This window comes from Barbus barbus (assembly GCF_936440315.1).
Source record: "Barbus barbus genome assembly, chromosome: 26".
Classification (NCBI taxonomy): Eukaryota; Metazoa; Chordata; class Actinopteri; order Cypriniformes; family Cyprinidae; genus Barbus; species Barbus barbus.
The window spans coordinates 1,977,145-1,997,748 of NC_136754.1; the positions used below are offsets into that span (position 1 = coordinate 1,977,145).

The following is a 20,604-nucleotide window of genomic DNA, read 5'->3' on the forward strand; positions in this document are numbered from 1 at the left end:
ATAGTTACTTTTTAATAATATAATAATATATATAATATTTTTGATCAATTCTGCATTTTTTTTTAAATGTCTAGAGCAACTGTTTAATTCTATGGTTTAAAAAGTAAAAGTATGGTTTTAAAATAAGAATAAACAATTTAATATAACTTAAAAATATTTTAAACTATACACTCCAATTAAAAAGTTTAGGGGAATTAGAAAGAAATTAATACATTTATTAAGCAAAGACACATTAAATTGATCAAAAGTAACAGTAAAGACAATTAAAACAAGTTAATGCTGTCCTTTTGAAATTTGTTTTCATCAAAGATTCCTGAAAAGAGAAATGTATCAGTTTCCATAAAAAATATGAAGCAGTGCAACTGTTTTCAACATTGATAATAATCAGAAATGGTTTTTTTTAGCAGCAAATCAGCATATTAGAATGACTTCTGAAGGATCATGTGACACTGAAGACTGGAGTAATGATGCTGAAAATACAGCTTTGATCACATCAATATATTCCATTTTGAAATATATTCACATAGAAAACAGTTACTTTAAATTGTAATAATTTTTTGTCAAATAAATGCAGCCTTGGTAAGCAGAAGAGAATTCTTTCATTAACATTAAAAAAATCTTTTGAACGGTAATGTACATAGCATTTTTAAACCATTAATCAGATTTGTTAATGTCCAAGGTGACTTTCTAAAAGGGCAAATTAGTCAAATTCAGTCTTGTCATAAAACTCATTTTCTTTATATCTTAACTAGACATAAATCTAGTTAAGCAGCATCTGCTAAGACGTTAAGCATCTGCAGTGCCATGCATTGCTTTCGGCTCACAGTGACTTGTGTGCTGTTTTGGTGTCGGTGAGTTAGGGAGCGTCTTTAAATAGCCAGCTATATTTATGCAGTGTTGCAGTTCAGCCGTCAAACACAGTCATGGTCTATTAAAAGAAAGCAGATGTCAGAGGAGCCCCGCTCATTCAGACAGCGAGTAGATTTAGGAACATCTGGCTAGACATGTGAGGAACTATGTGTCTGGACTATCCTGCACTACGTTTACTGCATTTCATTTTGGCAATTTGGCAAACTTACACTCCGAGTATACATTTACAGTTGCTATTTAGCTATGTAGAGTCCTATTTGAGTGTGTTTGTATGGCTATGTTCAGAATTGAACACTCACATACTGCTGATTCCATTCTTTGCAGTGTATACCATGTACTGTATACAATACACTATATACTTTTTGTATAAAAAAAAGCATTTAACAAATAGCAGTTCACCAAATGCAAAAATAATAGAAACAATCATTAGTATTCATTAGACATTATTGTTAATACTAATAATTATTATTAATAATAATGTTCATATTAATTAACAATAATAATGCTAGAGTGTTCTAATAATAATAATAATAAAAGTGATTATTATATGGCTAGATTGTTTTCATATGATGTCAGTAAGTTGCATGTTTAATTCAGCAAGTTTAGTAAAACTAGTATTATTGATGATAATAATAATAATAGTAATAATAAATGCTAATGATAAATTGTTGGCATATAATGTCAGTAAGTTGTATGTTTAATTTAGGAAGTGCAATAATAATAATATATTAATAGTGTTAATAAATGATAATATGATGTCAGGTTTAATTCAGCAAGTGATATTCTATAAACATATTAGAAATACGGTTATTTCACATTTTTAATCCATTGTTTACATTACAAAAACCAAGAAGCTGATGTCATAAACATCTTCTTAAACCAAAAAGATGTTATAAATCTCAGCTGTAATTGCGGTTCATTTGGCATACTGTAAATGGAAGGTCCAGTGTAGTGCATTTGATTATGGAATACATGCTTTTATTCAGTTATTCTGTGCGTACATAAAATTCCATATTGTGCATGCTCTGCAAGATTGTAGTTTGCCATTTCAAACATATCCAAAGGCATTCTTTTCCTTGTCTGCAGCTGCAGGATATGATAGATGAGTCTGCAGGCGCCATCGCAGATGAAGGTGCAGACTCTGCAGACGTGTTACAGCAGGAGCGGGAGGAACAGTGCCGTCTGTTGGCCGACAGTCACAGCACGGCACTGGAGCTGCGCTGGAAACTGCAGCACGGAGAAAAGCGCTGGACCCGTGAGAGGAATGAACTACTGGAGCGGTTCGAGAAAGAGAGACAGGAGTGGGACCACAGCTTAAGGGAAATGCACCGAAAGGTCCAGGGTGTAAATCCTGCTTATTTCACTCATACACATCAAGACATTCACAGTAACTGCATTCAGTGCTGAAAAGCTCTAAAGCATTTAATACAATACAGATTGTCTCAAAGCAGCTTCACAGAGATAAACAGGAAAATAGCAGAATCAATAATGGAAACTCATTATTTCATGATATAATCCATTGTATTCAGCATCTCAGAGCAGCTTATAGTTCACAGTAAGTGCATAAAACTCTGCTTCCGCTGCGAGTTTAACATGTATTTGGTAATGCAACATGCACTAGGTTCACTTTATTTACACATTTCCAACATTTGAAAATATAAATATTAATAAAAATAAAAAATACCTAAATATTATTATTGTGACTTGTAGTATAAAGTATAATTATTAAATATTGATTTTTATTTTATTTATTGTAATTTACAATAGTAATACATCTGTGTTAATTTCTAATAATTAAAGGTCAATATAATAATAGAATTATAACTAAAATTATTATTAGTAGTAGTAGTATTACATATGATTTGGTTCCAGCTACAAGGTCAAAATAAATCACTTTTAATAAAAGATTAAATGAACATGGGAACGTGTTGTTGATTTATTGAAATATTAACTTATAATCTCAGGAGAGACATCAAATAAATGTTTCACATCTAAGGGGTTCAGCTGGCCAAAAAACCCTGCCTTGAAAGATATTTGCCTAAGACAGTTGGCAGGAAGACAGCTTACTAGCTCTTGAAACAAAGCCAACGTCTCCTCTTCTCCACCCCAGATGCAGAAAGACGTTCTTCAGTCAGAAGGAGGTGCAGCACATGTCTTCTCCCCTCAGGAGAGCCCCTGTAAGGCTCCTAGATCTCCACGCTCCCCCTGCACAGCCGTACACACGCGCTCCCACTCTGACTCGGAGGCCACGCTGGAGGAGAAAGGGGCGATGGGCAGACCCAGACCCTTTGAGGGACACCGGCCCCCAGAAAGCCTGTTCCTGGATGCCCTCTCTCTGGATCCTCTGAGCGAAGCCGAGGTGCCTCCTCCATCACGCCTGGAGAGCGAAAAGAGGTTCCCTCACCTGAAGGAAGTAAGAGACAGTGTAAGACATCAGTGCACACTGCACAATAGGGCACATTTTTTATCATGCATTTTTTTTTCGTATTTTTAGTTTTTTTCTTGAGGTCCACTCATAATATGTCAATTTTTATTTATTTTTTTGCCACCAAAAGCTATTAACCTCTCTCTGACCCTTATTATTAAATATGCTGTTTTTGCTGCTGTAAAAGAGTTCTGTATGTATATGACCTCTATTACGATTGGCTAACATCTTTGCATGTGAAATGAGGAAGAATTATTACATAGCAAAACAATCTGCACTCAATGTACCACATAAATTCTTAAAGCAAGTTAACCTTTTGTGGCTTTTATGTTTTAACTGTGTTGTTGTTTCAGGCACTGAATGAGATTTCTGAGAGTGTGGATTCTGCCATGTACCCTGAGGAAGAGATGAGCAGTGGCAGCCTACTCAGGTATGGTTTTTGTTTACGAGTACATATGTGTGTTCTAGTTAATGCAAGTTTTGCTCTTCTCTTAGGAACCTAAAAGTGCTCTGAAGAATAGCAAAGCTTGACAAAACTTGAAAACAACTAATCTTATATTTCAACGCTGAAAGATGTATAATATGTTTAGGGTTAGTTTGTCATAATTATAAGTAGAGATTGAAGATACCACAGTTTACTTCTAAAGGGGTTAGGGGTAACATTTGTCAATGTATAGTTAAAGTGATCCTGGCCTCAGAAAACATTGCTAATTTGCTTATTTTAAACATTGTGTGAATATGAAACCTGAGGCCTTTAGTTGCTGGTTTTGTTATCTGGCAGTGAACTCCTATGAGTCCAGGTTATTGACCCATGTCCATTTATCATTGTCCTTTTCAAAGGTCTCAACAGTTTCAGTTACTGCTTATAAGCTTCAGTGTCTTTTCCTGACCGTCTCACCTTGTGCGGATCAATCAGTTTCACTTTCCCTTGTTTGAGCACAGACTAACAGCTATGTTTTGACTGTGCTGTTGTTGCCATTTCAGCAACATCTCTGGAGAATTGTGAATGGAAAGGAATAGTTTAATCTCTGTAGGCCAGAGATTAAATGTGCCAGCAACAAAGAATAGATAAATTCATCAGTACACGTGTATTGTTCTAATAAAGATACTTATCCTTTGGGGCTGACACATTAAATGGCTACCTATAGAGTACTTTAAAGTATCATTGGCATGCTCCTGATGCAGCCATTCCTATGTTCCTAGGGTACTATGTTCCAAAGTTCCCCTGTTCCCAGGATCCTATGTTCTTAGGGTTTTATGTTCCCCAGTTTGCAGGCTTCCATGTTGTTAGGGATCTATGTTTCCTAGTGTTCCACGGTCCTAGGGTCTTAAGTCGCCAGTTCCCAAGATCCCCTGTTTCCAAGCTCCCATGTTCTTAGGGTTCTATGTTCCCAAGTTCTCAAGATCCCCTGTCCCCAGGATCCCATGTTCCTTGGGTTCTATATCTACCCATTTCCAGGACACCTTGTTCCCAAGGTTCTATGTTCCCCACTTCTTAATGTTCCATGGTCCTAGGGTCCTATGTCCCCTGTTCCCAAGCCTCCCATGTATTAGTAGGGGTGTGCACAAATAGTCGAACATTCGAATATTCGATCTGTAATTATTATTCGAACAATAAAAACAGTATTCGAATTTTACTATGTTAATTAGCTGGCTGTGAATGCAGGGAATCCATGATAAATTTGAAGCAGTTATAACTACATGCAATGGGTGGAGCGTGTTAAGTTGATAGTATTTGATTACAGAACGTCGTCATTTGCCTTGCGAAGTTTGGATTCACTTTGATCTAAATTATCTTACTAAATGTAATTACTTCTGATCAGATTAATTAGTGAAACTGATTTATCATACTATCACCACCACAATGAGAAATCATGACATCCAAACACAGTCGACTGAGAAAGACAGCTGTCCATCACTGTATTCACGACTGCCGGTGAGCGCGGCTGTACTCGATTGAACCGAGAAGAGAGTTTATCTGATAATGAAATTATCTTCAGACATATATAAAGTTTTCTCGAGGGAGAGTGGTTTAACACAAAGCGCTAAGAAACTGTTAGCACACGTTATCTTTGTCAGCGCGTTCTTATTGTTATCAGACTGAGGAACAAACTTTCACCCTAGCATGTGAATATTATTGTTTCTCTCAGAATTAATGCATGAAACAATTTAAACAATAAATATAGGCTGACTCGAGTATATGTAGCCTACATTCTGTACTGTAATTGGAACAGTCTGCTTGATTTTTCCGTTTGCTCTGCTTGATCTTGAATGCTTTTTTTAATGTATTTTGTTGTTGTTGTTTACACATGTTTTCAACCAAAATAAAACCTTGCAATATAACGTAACGTTGTTGTAGAACATTGTTGAGTAACGGCTAATCATAAGCTTGTTCAGAAATCGTGACAAAAACTTGATAATTAAAAATAACGTCTTTCTCATTAAACCTCATTTAAATAAACGAATATTCGAATATTCGTTTTTTATGAGCCCGAATATTCGAAAGCAAAACTTTGGGAAAATACCCATGCCTAGTTCTTAGGGTTCTATGTTCCTCAGTTTCCAGCCTCCCTTGTTCTTAGGGTTCTATGTTCCCCTGTTCCAGGCTCCCATGTTCCTATGGTTCTATTTTGCCCAGTTTCCAGGCTTCCATGTTCTTAGGGATCTTTGTTTCCCAGTTCCTAGTGTCCCATGTTCCTAGGCTCCTATGTTCCCAGTTCCCAAGATCCCCTATTTCCAGGCTCTCATGTTCCTGGGGATATGTTCCCCGTTCCCAGGATCCCTTATTCCCAAGGTTCTAAAATCCCCAGTTCTTAGGGTATCATGTTCTCAAAGTTAGGGGAGCATAGGGCTAACTCTGAGAACATAGATGTGCTCCCCTGGAGACACAAAGACTGTTCCAAAAAGTAAATAGCTACATTGTGCTGCTTTATAATATACTCTCTTTGAGCATTGTGCCTATCCTTTGCAGATAAGGCAATCCCTCAATGAACTGCATCAAAATAAATTCAAAATAATACAGGATGCTGAATAAGTCAAGAGCAGTATTGGTTACAATGTTTTGCAACACCAATGTAACTTTTCATTTATTTTTGCCTCTGCAGGGCGAAGTCAGTTTGCTCCATGAGCGACTTCCAGCGTTTGATGGACAGCTCCCCCTTCCTACCAGATAAGAGCAAACCTGGCGAGCACGGACAAGATGATGTGACTCCTCCCCTTTCACCAGATGACCTCAAATACATTGAGGAGTTCAATAGTAAGGGTTGGGATCTGCCCACCAGCTCCCTGGCTGCTTGTCCCATTCCTGGCCCAGTAATCCCCTCTCCAGTGATGGAGGCCTGGGCAGAAAGAGCAGAATCTCAAAGGGCTGAGTCTACTTCAGAAGCATTCCCGCCAGCCTCTTGGTACCTGACCACCAGTGCTACCTTGACCACCAACACCATGAGTAGCCCTGAGTACTGCCAAATGCTCCCACTCAGGGCAGCCCAGGGGGGTGAACCGTTTGGGGTGCATGTTCTCCACAGTCCCGTTCGAGGGGAGCGGTCTGCTCCAGGCCCCCCTGAGCAGGAGTACATGTTCTCCAAAGTGACCAAAGTAAAGGGAGGGGAGGTAGTAGAAGGTGCTGAGGAGGTGTTTGGAGGAAGCTGGCCCTGTGAGCTTAGGGGTCATTTGGAGCCAGGACTTAGGCCTGGAGAACGTCCATCGATTTGCGCTGCAGTCGGGTATACCTCATCATTAGAGCTGGAGCTGTTGCAGAATCTGAGCGACGACATGAAGGAAAAGGCATTTTCTGCCCGGAATGCCATCCGATCACCTTCTGCATCTGGATCCAGCCCTCCAGAAAGGCAGCTACGGGACATGGCGTGCCAGACGAATGGTTTAACCACACAGGGAACACAGACCACCCAGACCATCAGTGTGGGATTGCAAACAGAGGCTCTTCGCACCCTCACAAGCAGCCCTCACCGCTGTCTGACACCCAAAGGTGGCTCCACGCCCATCTCATCTCCCTCACGTAGCCTGAGAAAGATGCAGTACTCTCCAGTCGTACAGGCCAAGTTTGAACGCCCATGCTGTTCGCCGAAATACGGCTCACCCAAGCTCCAACGGAAACCCTCAAATTCTGGCAAATCAGAACAACCTGCCAGCCAAATCCGTGCTCCCACCCCAACGACAACCACTGCTCAACAGCAAAAAGGGAACAACGAATCTGCTTGGGCCCGTTCCACTACGACCAGAGACAGTCCCGTTCACACCACCATCAACGACGGCCTCTCCAGCCTCTTCAACATCATTGACCACACACCCATTGCTTACGACCCCGTGCAGAAATTCAACAAGTCCCCAAGCCGCTCTCGTCCCACTGAAGCAGGGCCTCAAGGGCCAACGGACCCCAAATCTCCCAGTGTTTGTGCTGCACAGGGGCCTTTGAGGAACTCTCGGGGCCGGTCCCCAAGCCCTGTGCAGCTGATTGTAGAGACGCAAGGCGAGAAAACTCCAGAGGTGATTAGCATCAGACAGGACCTATCCGCTCCTCCGGGCTACACGCTAGCTGAGAATGCAGCACGAATCTTGAATAAGAAACTACTGGAGCAGAGCTTCAGAGAAGAAAGGAGGCTTTCCACTTCATCCGCAGCTGCTCTGAACAAAACTGGAGACACAGAGAAACCAGAATGTCTTGAGGTAACTGAGAGGTTTATTTAATTCTACCTAAAGGAAGAACACTATATATGGTCTTTTATAGCTCAGGAGAATTAGTCAACTTGAAAAATTGACCTTACTTTCTTAATAGTTGTTCCTGGTCTTATTGTGCATGTGCACATGTTTGTCTTTATAATTTGTCATCAAAATGAATATTTTTCTTATAAATTCTAACTTTTGATTTCAGACTTTATTATCTTGGCAAATCTGAGCACGGTTTGAGATATTGTTGAGAGCTCTTCTGAAACTCTAGAGGAGACACGTTTAAGATTTCTGGGGTCTTTTTCTAGCAGGAGACCTAAGCAAATGTCTCCATTCGGTCTAATCTCATTGCTGTCTAGTAGACACAAATGAGATATTGAGACCTTATTTGTGATTTTGTTATTTCCTTCGGGTACATGCACACTTAGTTTGTCTTTTTTAGTGTATATTACAGTATAAATTTGTCTGCTTGTTAAATGATTTGGTACTCGTCTCGAACAATGCAGTTTCAAGGTACAAAATTATGTTATAATAAAGTATCAAATAGTCTCATTCCCAGCTGCCAAATGCTGCCTGAGCGCAGGCCTTATACATCTGAGCTGCATGCATTAGCACGCTGCTTTGTTGCAATGCTAACAGTAATCACATGCTGCTTGTTTTTTTATTTTGCAGTGGAACTAGCTTACATAACTACTTTGGATGCAGGATGTTCTAATTCACCATAATAAAGTTGTATCCAGTGTTTGATGCCTGCCAACCTCAATCCATTTGGAAGATTAATCCCTCACATGAAAGCACAAGACATTTATCAACAGACAGAGCAGCATTTACTGTAGGAGCAGCATCAAAGCACAATCCCATGATGCTATGTTAATGGTTAAAGACATTTACATTTAGTCATTTTGCAGACGCTTTTATCCAAAGCGACTTACAATTGGGGAAATCATAAAGCGATTCATCTTGAAGAGGCAATCAGACAGACAAAATGCTCGTAACACCAAGTCTCAGGCATTGTTCAAATAAGTACAAGCTCGCAAGGGAAGAATAAATAAAAAAAAGAAAGTAGTTTTTTTTTAGTTTAGGATGAAGTCAAGTAGTGTCGAAAGAGATGAGTTTTCAGTTGTTGCTTGAAGATTGACAGGGATCCCGCACTCCGGATAGGGGTGGGAAGATTATTCCACCAGCCAGGAATGGTGAACGAGAATGTTCTGGAGAGTGATTTTGAGCCTCTCTGTGATGGTACCACGAGGCGTCGCTCACTAGCGGATCTCAGACTTCTGGAGGGGATGTAGATTAGTAATAGTGAGTGGAAGTAGGCGGGTGCTGAGTCTGTGGCTGTTCTATATACAAGCATCAGTGTCTTGAACTTGAGGCGAGCTGCGACTGGTAGCCAGTGCAAGGAGATAAAGAGAGGTGTAACATGGGCTCTTATGGGCTCGTTGAAGACCAGTCGTGCCGCTGCATTCTGAATCATTTGTAGAGGTTTGATTGTGCTTGATGGAAGTCCAGCCAGAAGAGCATTGCAGTAGTCCAGCCTAGAAATGACAAGGGCCTGGACAAGAAGTTGTGCAGCATGCTGTGTCAGAAAGGACCTGATCTTTCTGATGTTATGTAGTGCAAACCTGCAAGATCGAGCAGTCTTAGCAATGTGGTCTTTGAAGGTCAGCTGGTCATCAAAGATTACACCAAGATTTCTGACCGAAGTTGATGGGGTAATTGTTGATGAACCTAACTGGATCGTGAAGTCATGCTGTAGAGTTGGGGTGGCAGGGAAGACAAGAAGCTCAGTCTTTGCCAGGTTGAGCTGTAGGTGATGTTCTTTCATCCATGCCGAGATGTCCGCCAGGCTGCCTGAGATCCGTGCAGCTACCGTTGGGTCATCTGGTTGAAAAGAGAGATAGAGCTGTGTGTCATCAGCATAGCAATGGTAGGAGAATCCATGTGCCTGTATGATGGGACCCAGTGATGTAGTGTATGTAGAGAAGAGGAGGGGTCCAAGAACCGATCCCTGAGGAAACCCAGTGACCAGTTGATGTGCTTTGGATACCTCCCCTCCCCAAGCCACCCTGAAAGACCTACCAGTGAGATAGGATTTAAACCAGCGAAGTGGAATCCCTGTGATGCCCAGTGATGAGAGGGTGGAGAGGAGGATCTGATGATTGACAGTGTCAAAAGCGGCAAACAGATCTAGCAAAATGAAGACTGGTGATTTTGATTTGGCTTCTACCATTCGCAGGGCTTCAGTGACTGAGAGTAGCGCGGTCTCAGTTTAATGGCCCCTCCTGAAACCTGACTGTTTAGCGTCCAGTTTGTTGTTCTGTGAAAGAAACAATGAGACCTGATTGAAGATAACTCGTTCAAGTGTTTTTGCTATGAATGGAAGGAGAGAGACAGGTCTGTAGTTTTCTGTAAGAGAAGTGTTTAATGTACCGTAGGTTTTTTGAGCAGTGGGGTTACCCAAGCCTGCTTGAACGCAGTGGGGAAAATGCCTGTGAGTAGGGATGTGTTGATGATGTGTGTGAGTGCCGGTAAGAGTGTGGGAGAGATTGCTTGGAGAGGGGATTGGGTCAAGAGGACATGTTGTAGGATGGCTGGACAGGAGAAGTTTGGATACTTGGGTACTACATTTACAAAGATGTTAACATCATTACAGGCAGATAGTTCTTTGTGAGCAGTGTATGCATCTGGGATTTGTCTTTTGAATGTAATGGATATTATTAGGCATGAATGCATACAATACCACTGAAGAAAGGGATGAATTCACTAAACAGTCATGCCAGTTTAGCACAGAGTGATTCAAGTTAGTAAAATTTTTATATTGGAAATTAGATGTTTTTGTGCATTTTTAATTGATTGTGTTGTTTGGAATTTTAAATAGAGACAGTCACCTTGCAGAATAAATCTGAAAATCAATTAAAAGTACGGATATATTCTGAGTGTAAAAACAAGTAAAAACTTATGTATCATATGTGTATGTATCAGTATGCATCAATGTATGAAGATGAATCTCACAAAAACATGTCCAGGTCACATTTCACCCCATAATAATAATAATAACAAAGCTATTTTTCCCTACCTTTTTAGAACTATTAATATATCTTTACATTAAGAAATTTACAGCATTAAAACATATTTATTTATTTATGCAGTAATTATTATATTATATCGCAATATATAATGGTAATTGGGCAACATTTATTGGGCCAAAATACAGTGGGTTTTTGTTTTTTTGTTTTTATTTTAGGGTGAAATATGACCTGGTCAAGTTTTGAGATTCACCAAACTTCTATATTGTGCTGTAATGTTTATATTTAAAGGACAGTGAGCTGCTTTTACAGGTTTTACCATAGATGCCCTGCGACCCGGCCAGACTTGCCAGATCCCCGCTGTAGCTCTAACCTGAGTGATGTGGTTGTGTTATTTTGACAAGTGTGTTTACTCCTTTTTTTCTGGGTTGTCTCCAGAACCATACTGTCTTACTAACTGCACCCTGGGGACTGTAACGCAGCTTGTGCTCGCCGTGCAGTAAGTTCCACCGATCTTACTTGATCTTTGACCTCACAGTGACCTCACGTTTTTAATGGACTTCTCTCACCGCATGCCACGCAGTTTCTAGACACCGTTTCACCGCTAGGCATTATGGGAAATTATGTGCTTTGTTGTGGTCACACTTTTTTTGTCCTCATGTAGGTGTGAGCATGCCCATCGTCTATTATTAATGACGTCACCAATAACCAGTCATCCAAAAAGCTATCAGAGTTTTTATTGGACTGAAATTATTATCCAAAATATTCATCCACACGGGGTAGGATTTCATATGGCAAAATACAACAAAACTTTGGTTGATATATAGTGTCTCAAATTGATTTGTTTGTTGGTTTTAAACAATACACACAAACTATTCAAGTACGTTTCTCAAATAGACATTTTAAAATATATATATTTTTAAATTATATATATTACGGAGACCCTAAGAGCTCATGGTGGTGGAAAGATTTCGGGGTGGGTGGGAGGAAAAAATATTTTTCAAATGTTTTGCGTTCTCTCGCAAAACTTTTGCGTTCTCTTGCAAAGATGTTTGCGATCCCTTGCAAAACTTTGCGTTCTCTCGCAAAGCAATATAGAGAGAATGCAAAGTTTTGCGAGGGAACGCAAACATCTTTACGAGGGAACGCAAAAGTTTTGCGACAGAACGCAAAAGATTTGAAAAATATTTTTTCCTCCCACCCCGAATTTTTTTCACCACCATGAGCTCTAAGGGGCTCCGTAATATATATATATATATATATATATATATATATATATATTTAAAATTAAAATTAAAAGTATTTGGGCACTTTTTTTTTATTGACTTAAAGTGATAGTTCACCCAAAATTGAAAATTCTTTCATCATTTACTCTATTTCTTTCTTTTTTTTCATTTGAATTTCTTTCTTCTGCTAAACAAAAAATAAGATATTTTGAAGAATGTTGGTAACCAAACAGTTGATGGTAGCCATTGACATCCATAGCATTTTTTTTTTCTCCATGCAATGGAAGTCAGTGGCTACCGTCAACAGTTTTTTTTTTTGCCAACATTCTTCAAAATATCTTTTTTTGTGCTCAACAGAGGGAAGAAACTCATAGAGGTTTGGAACAACCTGAGGGTGAGTAAACGACTGAATTTTCATTTTTGGGTGAACTGTCCCTTTAAGTGTACAAATACCTTTGGAGTCACTGTATGTCAAACTCACAAGTGGCTTTTTGGATGGTTTAACCATTTTAACTATTAATATATAATATTTTTTTTTATTTTTCATAGGTCCTTTGGCTGCCACATGTTTGTGTGTTTGTAATGTTATTATTTTTGTCCATTTCAAAGGATCTTAACCTCACCAACCCAGCTGATGGAAGGTCTACAGCGTAACATCTTGTGCTTTCTCAGTTCACTGTACTGTAATGTTTGCTGTCTGGTGTTAACAGGATGTGAGCGTTGCTCAATATTACTGCATGCTAGCAGTGACAGTGGTGTGTTAGGGTCGTTTGGGGTCATTGGCTGGTGTTGGTGTTGGCTGTGCCTTTGCTACAGTGTTTAACATCTGCTGCTAATACTGAGTCTCATTACTTAACATCTAACAACAACTTTACGCTTGTTCAAAGCTTGCAGTTATGACTGTAGTGTGTTTCAGGTTGATTGTTATATTTGTGATGAGTTTCATGCAGTGGTATTTTAGTTTTAATTATATGCAATATCATAATATTCATTAATATTTTGAATTAGCATTTATATTTATAATTTCAGTCATTTTGCTTTTTCTTTTCTCATTTTTATTAGTTTAATAAATTTTTTTAGTTAGATTTTATTTTATTTGAGCTTTATTTCAGTTAACATTTAAAAAAATGAAAAATCATTAGTTTTAGTTAACAGTAACAAGACTGGTTTCATGTCCGATATGATTTCACTGGAGTGTATAAAAAAATCAAAAACATTCAGGTTTTTTTTTTTTTTTTTGGCTTCACTTGAACCGCAGAATTCCATTTAAATTCATCAGCTTCATTGTATCAGCTTCAAAGTCTCGCTCCAAAACTGAACGCAGATTCATGTAGACGTAGTAAATCCCTGTTTCTGAATTATTCAAGCCACAGAAAATATCCACCTCTCACGCTGGAATCTCATTCATTTTTAATTTTTGCTTTATCGCTCAGGAGAATTGTTTAGAATAAATCAAGCTGAAACTATATTTTTCCTAGAAAGCAAAAGTTCTGCTGAATCAAAACAAACTGAGTGTTATTCTTTACTATTTGCTACAGACAGTATTGGGTGTTTATCTATTTTAGTTAAAAGTTTAAACTGTAAAAGCACTAATGCTTGCAGACCAGTGTTATTTTAGTATTATGTATATACTATAGTATTAAGTATTTTTTTAAGATTTTAACTTTTTAATTAACTTTTATTTTTGTATTTTCATTATAATTAGTTTGTTTTAGTAATTTTGTTGGGTTCTTTTGCTATTTTTGTCAGGGTTCTGTCACTTCGGTCTAGTTTATTCATGGTTTTGTGACAGAGCCCTGACACTCCCTTCTTGTCTTGTTTTCTGGTGAGCGCGTCAGGTCTTCAGGTCTTCGAGTGTGCTCGTGATGCGCGCTCTCTTGTCTGCGTGCTCTGATTCATGTTGGGGCGTGGTGTTCGGATCCCGGCACTCCTGTCTTGTTCAGACTCTGTTCTGGTTTCGTGTCAGGGTTCGGACACTCACGCTCCAGGTTTGTTCTTGCTGTAGGAGCGTGCGGTCTCGAGTTCGCTCGGGCCGTGCGCTCCTCTGTGTGTGTGTGTGTTTTGTTTGGTTTCGGCCGTGTGCTTTTTTGTTGTTTTGTTGCACACAGCTCGTTCTTCGGCTGCATGCTTTCTCTTGTTGTGTCTTGTTCTGTGTTGCATGCAGCTTGTGTTTTTTCACTGGATGTGTGCTTTCATGTTTGTCATGTTTTGTGAACATGCGGCTTATGAGTCTCCTCATTAGCTGCGTGTTCGTGTCCTGTTTTGCACATGGCTAGTGATTTGTTTTGCTGGCCATGTGCTAGTGTTTTTGTTTCGTGTGAGCACATGGCTTGTCTTGTTTGGTTCTATGTGCCATGTGCTCTCATGTCAATTGTCTTGACCCCACCCACCTTGTTTTCTGATTATTGGTTAATTTGCCCCACCTGTGTTATTTCGTTACCCTCCTAATTTTCTCTCTTTATAATCTCCTTGTGTTTGCAGTCCTGTGCCAGTTTGTCATCGATGTTACCCGGTTTGAAGCCTTGCCTTGCCTTAATTGCCTTGCCAGTCTGTTTTTGTAGTAGTTTTTGTTTGTTGATTTAATTTTATTATTAAAAAAAAACCTATTTCCTCCTGCAAGTGAGTCCTCGCTCTCATCCCTTTACCCACACCTGACAATTTTACTAGTTTTAGTTTTTAATATTTCTGTTTAGCTTGAATACATTTCTTTAGTAATTTTTAGTATATATATTTTTTTTTCATTTGATAAACTTTATTTCAGTTTTATTAATTTTAGTACTTAAACTTTATTTCAATTAGTTGCCAAGGCAACATTTCAAAATTTCAACTTTTCATTTAATATATATATTTTTTATTTGATTTGATTTCAGCTTTATTTCAAATAACGAAAGCATTTTTAAGTTTTTGTTTGTTTTTGTTTTTACTTCGATTTTTTTTTATTTCAGTTTTAGTCATTTTTTTAAGTCTTAGTCATTTTTATTCTTCATTATTCTTTTATTCTTTTATTCTTCATTTTTATTCTTCTCCTAAGCTTATTGCAGAATGCAGTTTCATTCAAGTTTTTTTAATGTAATATTTTGTTTTATTTCGGCTTTATTTCAAATAATGACAATAACAACACTGTTGCAGACTTACCAGCGAATAACAGCTAAACTTGGTTAGAAAAAAGTTTGAAAGCTTATGTTTTGTTTCTTGACGCAGGACTTGCCTCGTTCGCCAGTGGCTCCACCTCTGGACTCCTGCTTCCTGCGTCCGGCTCGTCCTGCCAACCGCCGTCCTCCGTCCCGCTGGGCCGCCCACTCGCCCTCATCCTCGCCCAACTACAAAGACCGAAGGGAGAGGTTCCGCTTCCCCTTGCCCGTCAGACCGGTTCAGACCATCCCGGAGGCAGAGGAGCCCGGTCAGGAGGTTTTCCCTTAACCAGGCTAGACTACATCCTTCTGTCACCACAATCAAGATGTAGAATAGTAGTTTAGAATGTCACTTCTAAAATGCCCAAAAAAGGGAAACATGGTGATAAATCAGGATTGTATTTTATGCTTTCACTCTCCTTTACCTTCCTATTCCTGACCACACGTATGCACACCGCCAGAGCGACGGAACCATCAAGAACCTTTTTAAAAACCATTTAACTGCCCTGCCACTAGAGGGCAGAGTTCTGTGAGCACCAGCTGAACTGATCCAATCGGAAACAGTTCTAGACATTCCGTTTCGGAAATTATCAAGGACCTGGAATGTACTGACGCAAAACACCGCAAAGTGTTCCATAAGAGGTGCCTACACACGCGTGACCTCGCAGCGGTCCCGTACCCGTGTGTGTCCGTGTACATGTATGCAATACATACCACTCGATATGTGTTGGTCATGAAGCCGCAAACTTCTTTTCAGTTGTTCTGAAAAATCAAACTGGATAGTAATAACGTTTGTGGGAACAGCATAAAAGTTTACATGTGTTGTTTTTTGTTTATTTTGGAGGGGTGAATATCATTTGTTAAATTATGTTCCATGTATATAGTTTATAAAACTATTTTCTTAATTTCCGCGCACATCCCGTTTCGTTGGAAACCTTTGATGCTTGAATTTAAAAGACTCAGTTGTATTTGTAAAGAGAATTAGATCAAAACTAAAGGAGAAAACACACACTAGTTCGACAGGGACGAATGATACATGATGTCAATCATAATGTATTTTAAAACCCAATGTAAAACTGAATGTTCGACTATGACAGGAGAGTATGTTGACACTGATTATCCTTATGCACATTTCCCAAGTCACAAAATCCTGAAGGAATATGTGCAGGATTCCATTTGGAAGCTACATTGTAATTTGAAACCAGTTGTAAAGGAGTTTAAGTGTAACATGTAAAACTGCTCTGGATGATACGTGCTGAAAAAAACGAAGAATAAAAATAAAACTCAACATGTTTCCCTCAGATCTGAGATTTAAATGCATGAATATTTAATTAGCCATCCATTGAGGCAGTCTATGATTGGTTGTTTGTTTCTTAGCAACTCATTGTAACATTTTAGCACTGCATTGTTTCTTACTGTAGACGTTTTTCAACAGATAATGGGACTAAAGTGATACAAATCTAATTTCAAAATTAAAAGTGTGCAACATTGCTCACTGAACCTTAAAGGAATAGTTCACCTCAAAATACAAATTTGCTGAAAATGTACTCTCCCTCAGGCCATCCAAGATATAGATGAGTTTGTTTCTTCATCAGAACAGATTTGGTGAAATGTTATACATTTACATCTTGTATATCCTGAGGGCGAGCAAATTTTCATTGTTGGGTGAACTATTCCTTTTGAATTTGATCAGAATGTATACGATACTTTAGGATTGGCTCCAAATTATGACACCTGTTCCACTAGGAATCCAGTGCACGTTTCTTCCGGATGTGTTGACTAGGGTTTGGACAGCAGTTGTGCAGATATCATATTTGATATGCATGCCTTTAAACACTAGCACTTTAGTGCATGTACTCAGATGCTGTTGTACCTTGTGATAAAGCTCATGATGTAAGCCCACACACACACACACACACACACTCACATACACACTGCCGTTCACCGTGTGTGGCGGCTCGTGTCATTTTCATTGCCATTGAATTTGCATTGACACAATTAAGAACACTTTTTAAGCCCATTATTGTACCTATTAACTGGTCTTTGTATAGATGTTATTATGAATTCAGATCTTTCTTTGGAGGAAAAAGAAAAAAAATTATGAATGTTTTAAATGAAGTCACTGTCAGATGTCTAATGATAGCGTTAAATTGGTAATAAATTGAATGTGTATTTACAAAAAATGCTGTTTATGGATTTATTTCATATATATATGTATATATTTAGGAGAGGTGGAGGTGTAGCTGCTCTGTTTAAAGATGTTTGTCAATGCAAGCAAGTGTCATTTGGTAAGTATTTGTCTTTTGAATACCTAAGTATTGTGCTGAAAGGAGCTCCACGCACTCTGTTTATCATTATTTACAGGCCTCCAAAATATTTTCCAGCCTTTGTTGAAGGGCTCACTGAACTGTTATCAATGATTTCCTCAGAGTTTGACTGTTTTGCTATTGCAGGAGATTTTAATATTCACATAGATAATACAGAAATCAAAACTACAAAATAAATGATAACTGTTTTAAACACTTTTGACCTGAGTCAGCATGTGCATGTGCAACAGAAGAGACTGCTTTCAAAAACATTAAAAATCTTACGTACTTTCAAGAATATCATTGTATTACCATAGTACAATAGTGAAGCTATTAATTGTATATGTCTAAATTAATATGGCATTATTTGTTGGAACCTACTTCAGAGGGACGAGAGAAACTGCTGATAGTTGCAGGTCATAAAATGAGCAGTAAAGCTTAAAACTTTGAAAGACGGTTTGAGGACATGAGCGGGTGGATGACAGAAAGTCAGTGATCTGCAGGCATGGGGTCGCTGTAAGGAGATTTCCTAGAACTCTAAAATCCTTTCATTTCAGTGTAACACAGTGTCGAGTGTGAGTTTGTACAGTTGAGATTAAAGCGGCGAGTGCTGTGTCATTATAAACTCTCAGACTCAGAGGGGGATCACATCAGATGCTGAAGGGGAAGGTCACGGACTGTATTATGTTACTCTAACAACACCTGAGAGATAAGTGAGGCTTTGAACTGTTACATAATCACTGCATCTGGACATCAGGAACTGCTGATACAAGAGAACACAAAGGTGGCATTTATTGGGACTTTTAAGTCCTTTTAAAGGAATAGTTCACCCAAAAATTAAAATCTGGTCATCCAAGTTGCAGATGAGTGTATTTGTTCATCAGGACAGATTTGGAGAAATTTCATCTCTTGCTCACCAGTGGATGCTCTGCAGTGAATGGGTGCCGTCAGAATGAGAGTCCAAACAACTGATAAAAACATCACAATAATACACAAGTAATCACTCCAGTCCATCAGTTAACATCTTGTGAAGACAAAAGCTGCGTGTTTGAGAGAAACAAACCCTTCATTAAGCTGTTTTTAACTTCAAACTGTCACTTCCAGCTAAAATATGAATATGATATTGCTTTCTTGTCTGGTCTGAATCGAGAGAGAAATATACACAGATCAAGCACTGTTTACAAGCCAAAACAGCTCTAAACAAATGTGTGTGTGGATTTTGATAAGAGAGAACAACAGGTGATGGACTTTTTCACTAGAGGAAGTGCTATTATGGATTATGGATAACGGCCAGAACAGTGACGTTTAAAGTTAAAAATATCTCAGTCTTATACTATAGCTGTAATACTCTCCTAACAGCGCTAATAACTGACTGCAGACTGATTGCATTTGAGATCTCGTTTGAGTCTGTGCTGGACTCTTGGGTCCTGATAAGATAATTACTCTGATCTCATTCAAACAAATCCATCTGTTGATCTAATTGTCCGTCCGTGTGTTTCAGATCTGCTGTGTACCTTTGTGTTTGGACTTTCACTGCTGCTTCAGCTAATCTTCTTCATCGTGGTAATGGGTTTCCACATCCGATCTTACACAAGCGTGAACATCTCCGTCCTCTCAGAGTCCTCCTAAACATTAATCCAATCTGTGTGGATGAGAATCTGTAATCAAATATGTGATCGGATCTGTGGAGCTCTGAACCCCACGAGTGACATTCAGATGACTGCAGCTGTCAATCAAAACAAACTACAAATCTATCTATCACCCATCCACCCATCCATCCATCCATCCATCCATCCATCCATTCGTCTATCTGTCTGTCTGGGCATTTCTTTCTGTTTTTCTTTCTTTTCTTCTTTCATTTAATTTCTTTCATCTCCTGTCTCTCTAGCCACCCAGATTGGCAGAACTTTGAATGATTTTCCAGCTGTAATTCAGTTGAACACAGTATAATAGCGTGAAAGCCAGTGTTTGTTGTTCTCCCAGCAGAAGGTGATCTGGAGCCAGAAGACTTGAGTCTTGCAAGACTGTGTGTGTGTGTGTGTGTGTGTGTGTGTTTATGTGGTTTATTAGGACACAAATTTGTATAATGACATGGGTATGACAGAGGTATTACAATATGAAGGTGGTGTATGAGGACACTGCCTATGTCCCCGTGATTCAAAAGGCTTAAAAAACATACTAAATGGTGTTTTTTTTGAAAATCTAAAAATGCACAAAGTCTCCTGTGAGGGCTAAGTTTAGGTGTAGGGTTGGTGTAGGGCAATAGCACACACAGTTTGTTCAGTATAAAAACCATTACGCCTATGGAGAGTCCCCATAAACCACAAAAACCAACCTGTGTGTGTGTGTGTGTGTGTGTGAGCGGCAGATGGCACAGTCATTGTCGGGCTGCTAAACCTTTGCACGCTCTTGTTAAAATTAAGGGTCTTGCCAAGATGACTGTTGTCATGGTAACGGCACCACTGCAGCCCAAAGTGATGTCATGATATTCTGATGCAGATTTTTCTCAGCTTGCATCTATTTGTACAGTTATGTCAACTCTGTTTGCTTCATTCAGCCCTCAAGTGCGTCCATAAAAACAAATATTACACACAATAGATGCAAAATTAATTTAAATACACCAGAGCATCAGGAAAATGTCTGTGATAAATCCTGGTAAATATATTACATAACAGTTGGATATAATGATGATATAACACTAACATTGTTACGATGTAAAACTCTTAAGAAAAGACTTCTTATTTATAGATCTTATTTAAATCGTATGATTTTTCAAGCTCTTGTAATATTACGCTGTTTCATGGAAGCATCTGTTGTGATGGAGCTTAAACAGGAAGAAAACTGAGATGACCCGATCAGAGCTTGAAAAAAAATGATCTTTTGATAAAGAACATAATCTTCCATCGCCTGCAAACATGGAAAGATTAAGATTTCAGC

The 20,604-nt window shown here is 38.8% G+C and overlaps 1 protein-coding gene across 1 annotated transcript in view; it reads left to right on the forward strand.

The window, feature by feature from the left end:
• LOC306846063 (microtubule cross-linking factor 1-like) overlaps positions 1-17,538 on the forward strand; it is a gene marked incomplete at its 5' end in the record, with an annotated part of 60,964 nt that extends 43,426 nt beyond the window's left edge. The window contains 5 exons of the mRNA XM_079379153.1: positions 1,957-2,205; positions 2,981-3,283; positions 3,649-3,725; positions 6,400-7,978; positions 15,432-17,538. Of these exons, the coding sequence (XP_079235279.1) occupies positions 1,957-2,205; positions 2,981-3,283; positions 3,649-3,725; positions 6,400-7,978; positions 15,432-15,650 (2,427 nt within the window). The 3' untranslated portion in view covers positions 15,651-17,538. The remainder of the gene's footprint in view (positions 1-1,956; positions 2,206-2,980; positions 3,284-3,648; positions 3,726-6,399; positions 7,979-15,431) is intronic.
• Positions 17,539-20,604: the final 3,066 nt, after the last annotated feature.